Here is a 4,716-nt window from a genome sequence, read left to right on the forward strand (position 1 = left end):
AGAGAGCGAGGGAGGGAGGGAGGGAGGGAGGGAGGGAGGGAGGGAGAAGAGTAGGTGAATGAACTGGGCACTGTGGCATGAGCCTGTAATCCCAGCACCGTGGAGGCAGAGACAGGTAGATCCCCACGGGGCACTCGCCAGTCTAGAGCCACTTAATTCCAGGCAGTGAGAGAAGCAGGCTAAACCAATCAATCATCAGTCAATCAATTAATGTGGACAACGCCTGATAAACAAAACCCAAGGCTGAACCTCCACACATCCACCCCACACACAAACAGCTATAGAGGCCTGAGTGTCTAAAAGACACTCTACGGCAGACTGGATAGTGTCCACTCAGGACACCCTGTCCCTGTCCCCCTGGCCATTCTTGGGGAGTGGAGAGCTCACACCGCCAGGAGTTTTGTTGCCTTCGTTTTGGTTTGGTGTTGGTCCTGGGGATTGAACTTAGCACTCGTCCTTGCTTCACACCGACTGAGCTAAAGTCCCGAGGTCAGCCCAGCCAAGATGTTTTCATTCCTCCATCAAATCCTCACAGCACAGCTGGGCACTGGAAACCATGTGCTCTCTGACAGCCACCCTTTGAATCCTTGGCACAGACCAACATAGGCAGAGATGGGGACATGGCAAGTCTCCAGCAAGCCAGGGCTTCTGAGCATGGCCCTAGGGCCACCAAACTAAGAATCAAAATTGTAGCGCCAATAACTATACAGGATGGCTTTCGAGAGCGGGTCACTGTGAACCGTGACACATGGGGCCTCTGCTATTAGGGTCAAAGTTATGAATGTCCCTGCACCACAGTAGGTGGAGCAGATATGGAGAGGTGGACACCATGGACAGGAGTAATGGCTGTCTTGTCACTCTCGGTGTCCCTGTCTCATGACTCCTGGGGTCATATAATAACCTTGACCTATGCTGCCACACAGCGACAGACTTACTGCGGGAAATAAGCCATGTTTGTTGAGCATATGGTATGGAGACATAGAAGTCTAAAGACTTCTTGTCTTCCCAGGTTATCCCCAGTGGGCACTCCCCCTTCTTCATTCCTAGCATGTAGTTGGGGGGTACCCAGGCAATACCTGCTTAGTGCAAGCCCTATCCTCTTAGACCTTGAGTGCTGAGAGATGACAACTGGCAGAGTCACACAGCTGGTGAGCAGCGATGCTAAGCTTAGAGTCCAGGCTGGCTGCCACCAGCTCTGCTCTCTAGAGCTGTTTCCCTGTTGGCTCCCTAAGCAACCCTTGGCTGACTCACCTTCCCGTCTGGTACACTGCTGTAGCCACTGAAGTGCAGGGGCCCTGGCACAGTGGATCTGGGGGCTGCAGGGAGGTGGCGGTCCAGGCAGGCTGCCAGGCAGAGGGGCAGGCAGGCCCAGCAGCACAGGAAGACAAAGACAGCAGACAGCGTCAAGGTGCACAATGTGAGGAACAGAAGGCGGCCCTGAAGGAGACAGTGGTCACGTGCCTGCGGGGTACTTGCGGCCTCCCCGTGTAGAACCTCTATAGCTCCACTGGCTAGACTTTCTTCAGGGATGTCTAGCTCTTGGACCTCGAATCTAGAGACAAGCCCCCCAAATCCCCTCTTCCAGGTCAGGACACTCAGTTGAGATGAGTCACTCAGAGCCACACAGCAAGGGTACAAATTCCACATTGCAGAACCCAAATTCTCACCTACAACCAGTAGATACACTATACAGTCTGGGGTTTCAATGGCCTTCACCTCAGGCCACTGCTACCCCCTCCCCCATGGCCCTACCTCCATCTCCCAACCCTCAACTGACCCAGTGTGTCCCCTTGGTTGGCTGGCCAGTCCAGGAGGTGGAAGGGGACTTGAAAGCATCACTTAAGAAATGCCTTCAGGGCCAGGCGGTGGTGGTGCACACCTTTAATCCCAGCATTTGGGAGGCAGAGGCAGGTGGATTTCTGAGTTCGAGGCCAGCCTGGTCTACAGAGTGAGTTCCAGGACAGCCAAGGCTACATAGAGAACCCTGTCTTGAAAAACCAAAAAAAAAAAAAAAAAAAAAAAAAGCCTTCAGGGGCTGGAGAGATGGCTCAGAGGTTAAAAGCACTGACTGCTCTTCCAGAGATCCTGAATTCAATTCCCAGCCACCACATGGTGGCTCACAACCGTCTGTAATGGATCAGATGCCCTCTTCTGGTGTGTCTGAAGACAGTGACAGTGTAGTACAGTGTACTCACATACATAAAATAAATAAATAAATCTTTTTTAAGAATGCCTTCAAGGACCAACTTGGTGGTAGTGGTGAGCTTTCTTTGCTTGCAAAGGAGCCAGGCTCCAGGAACCCAGGTAGGCTGACTCACAACCACTCACTATTTAGACAGGTACACAAAATATATTAGACAGATATGTCTATCTAATCTAATAATAATCTAAATATCAAATTTAATAATAAATATGGTAACTCATCCCTTGCCTGAGGCAGAACTGTTACAAGTTTGAGGACAACCTGGGCTACAATTTACACAGTGAGTTCCAGGCTAACCTGGGCTACAGACTGAGATACTGTTTTAAAAACTAACACGAATAAATAGCAAATGCTTTCAATAGTTGGGAAGCTTCAGCTCAGCCACTCCCACTTCTAGAAAAGATACACCAAAAGCCACTGAAGAAGTCACCTGGGGGTGGCCTCCTGCACACTCACTGAAAGCACCCAGCAAGGTGTCTGCCACTGTGTGCTGGGCCATCTCAGAACTCCAGTTTTCTAGGTCCAAGGCCATTTCAAAGAAAACACTAGGAGCTGGTCAGTATGCCCAGAAAGCTAGAGGTGCAGAACAGCCCCCAGCATATCCTGCCAGGGGCCCACCCTTCCTTTTCTGTCCATAAGCCACATCAGTTTCTAAAAATAAGTCTTCTCTGTGTGGCCAGCTGTCCAGGAGACGGGGTTCACAGCTCCTAAGGCCTCCGGCTCTGCACAACAACTGGTCTGCTGCACACAAGGGACCAGAGACCCTCAATCAGGCAGTGGTAATTAATCTCCCCATCCCAGCATTCAGGGAGCTCAGAGTAAAGACCGGAGTAGCTGACCTGAGCCTTCAGACTCAGTCTCACACCCTCCTCTCAACTGGGTGACACTTGGGTGACTTCCATTTCTAGGTGAGAAGAACAAACCGAAACCAAAAGGGGGAATACACTGGCCTGGGGTCACACAGCCTAGGGCACAGGAGCAAGGGCTGTGGGAGGGGCTCCGTGCGAGGGCATGTGTTTAGCATATGCACGGCTCTAAGCTTCATACCCCCAACACCAAAAGGGGTTGGGGGGGTCACTGTAACTCTGGGCGTAGGAAGGCGGCTGCAAAGCTCTGTCCAGGTTGCCCCCAAATCCCCAGGCAACTTTCGTTCTTCCCTGTCACTTACCGGGGCCTTCATGCTGTCTCTGCCCTCAGCAGTCTGGAGGCTGCTGTCTCCAGAGCTTGGGACGAGAAAGGCTGGAAGTTGATCCCAGGATATGAGGGAAACTGAGGCGAGGGAAGAGACAAATCCAAGTCAAGGAAAATGGGCCCAGGAACCAAAAGCCTTAAAGTCTCCAAGCATGTGACAACGTGCCCCATCATAAAGCCAGTGGGTTCAGAGACCTTGCTAAACCAGTCCCCATTGTGCAGATGGGGAAGGAGAGGCAAAGAGGAGGCGCTCTCGGCTCAAGGTCATCCATTCGGTCGGAGGCAGGCAAAGAAAGCCGGGAGCCAGAAGAACATCGTCCCCATCCATCCCAACTCTCTACCGCGGGGTGATGGAGAGGCCTGGGGCGGACAGGATGTGGGGTTTTCACCCTGCTAGTTTCCTCCATCCCTCCCCAAGCCGCTAACCGAACGAGTACGTTGATGCGCTGCTCGGAGCTCCATGTCCAGTGGGCCCGGCCAGAGGGGCTGGAACCCGGCCCTGGGTAGGAGGCGGTGCTGCGGCCGCAGCTTCGGAAGCCTGGAAGCTGGAGCAGCGCAGCCGGGGGCGTGGGAGGGGCCTCCGGGAGGGGCGGAGGCTTTGCGCTCAGGGGGCGGGGCCTGCGCAGCGCTGGCGGGCCGTGCGTGGCTGTCTCTGAGACCTCCGGGCTGGGGGCGAGGTCTCGACGTCGAGGGCGGGGCCTGTCTAGTTTGGCTTCCCACTCTAGTCCTCGTGTGGTTGGAAGGAAGACTACAAGAGATGTCCAGAAAGTCTGAGCCACCCGAGTAATGGCTACTGGCCGTGGACACTTGGGGTTCTCCGTTTCTGAAATTGCCCGGGAAGTAACAGGGGACAGGAAATGAAGCAAGGGCTTTGAATTAAGCGGCCCTGGGTTTCAGGCTGGTTGGGTTGTCCGCTCAAATGAAGTGCAGGATGTGAACTTGAGTATGAATTTCAAATAGGCAATGAGGAGACCTGTTTTTGAGACAGGACCACGTATTTCAGACAGGCTTCAAACTCACCGAGATCCAGCTACCTCTGCTAGAGGATCAAGAGCTGGGATTAATGGCTCAGGTTGTTTTGTTGTTGGTTTGGTTTGGTTTTGGTTTCTCAAGACAGGGTTTCTCTGTGTAGCCCTGGCTGGCCTGGAACTTGCTCTGTAGACCAGCCTGGCCTTGAGTTCACAGATATCAGCCTGCCTCTGCCTCCCAAGTACTGGATTTCAAGGTGTACACCACCACTGCCTGGCAGGCTGTTAAAATACAGCCATTTTGTGTCAATTATGTCAGTGAGGCCTATGCCTGAGGCAGGCCACCCTCCCCCC

The 4,716-nt window shown here is 53.3% G+C and overlaps 1 protein-coding gene across 3 annotated transcripts in view; it reads right to left on the reverse strand.

The window, feature by feature from the left end:
• St6galnac4 (ST6 N-acetylgalactosaminide alpha-2,6-sialyltransferase 4) overlaps positions 1 to 3,942 on the reverse strand; it is an 11,860-nt gene extending 7,918 nt beyond the window's left edge. For 2 of the 3 annotated variants that reach the window (XR_003709940.1, XM_028757142.1), the window contains exons 1-2: positions 3,372 to 3,493; positions 1,252 to 1,437 (exon numbers count right to left, since the gene is read on the reverse strand). Coding sequence is in view for 2 of the 3 variants with exons in the window: in XM_028757142.1 (XP_028612975.1) it covers positions 1,252 to 1,437; positions 3,372 to 3,383 (198 nt within the window). In the remaining variant the exon portion in view is untranslated. Of the gene's footprint in view, positions 1 to 1,251; positions 1,438 to 3,371; positions 3,494 to 3,820 lie in introns of those variants that run through there. The other variant, XM_028757144.1, reaches the window with a different exon arrangement.
• Positions 3,943 to 4,716: the final 774 nt, after the last annotated feature.

The sequence above is a fragment of the Grammomys surdaster genome, unplaced genomic scaffold (genome assembly GCF_004785775.1).
Source record: "Grammomys surdaster isolate TR1022 unplaced genomic scaffold, NIH_TR_1.0 126133, whole genome shotgun sequence".
Taxonomy (NCBI): Eukaryota; Metazoa; Chordata; class Mammalia; order Rodentia; family Muridae; genus Grammomys; species Grammomys surdaster.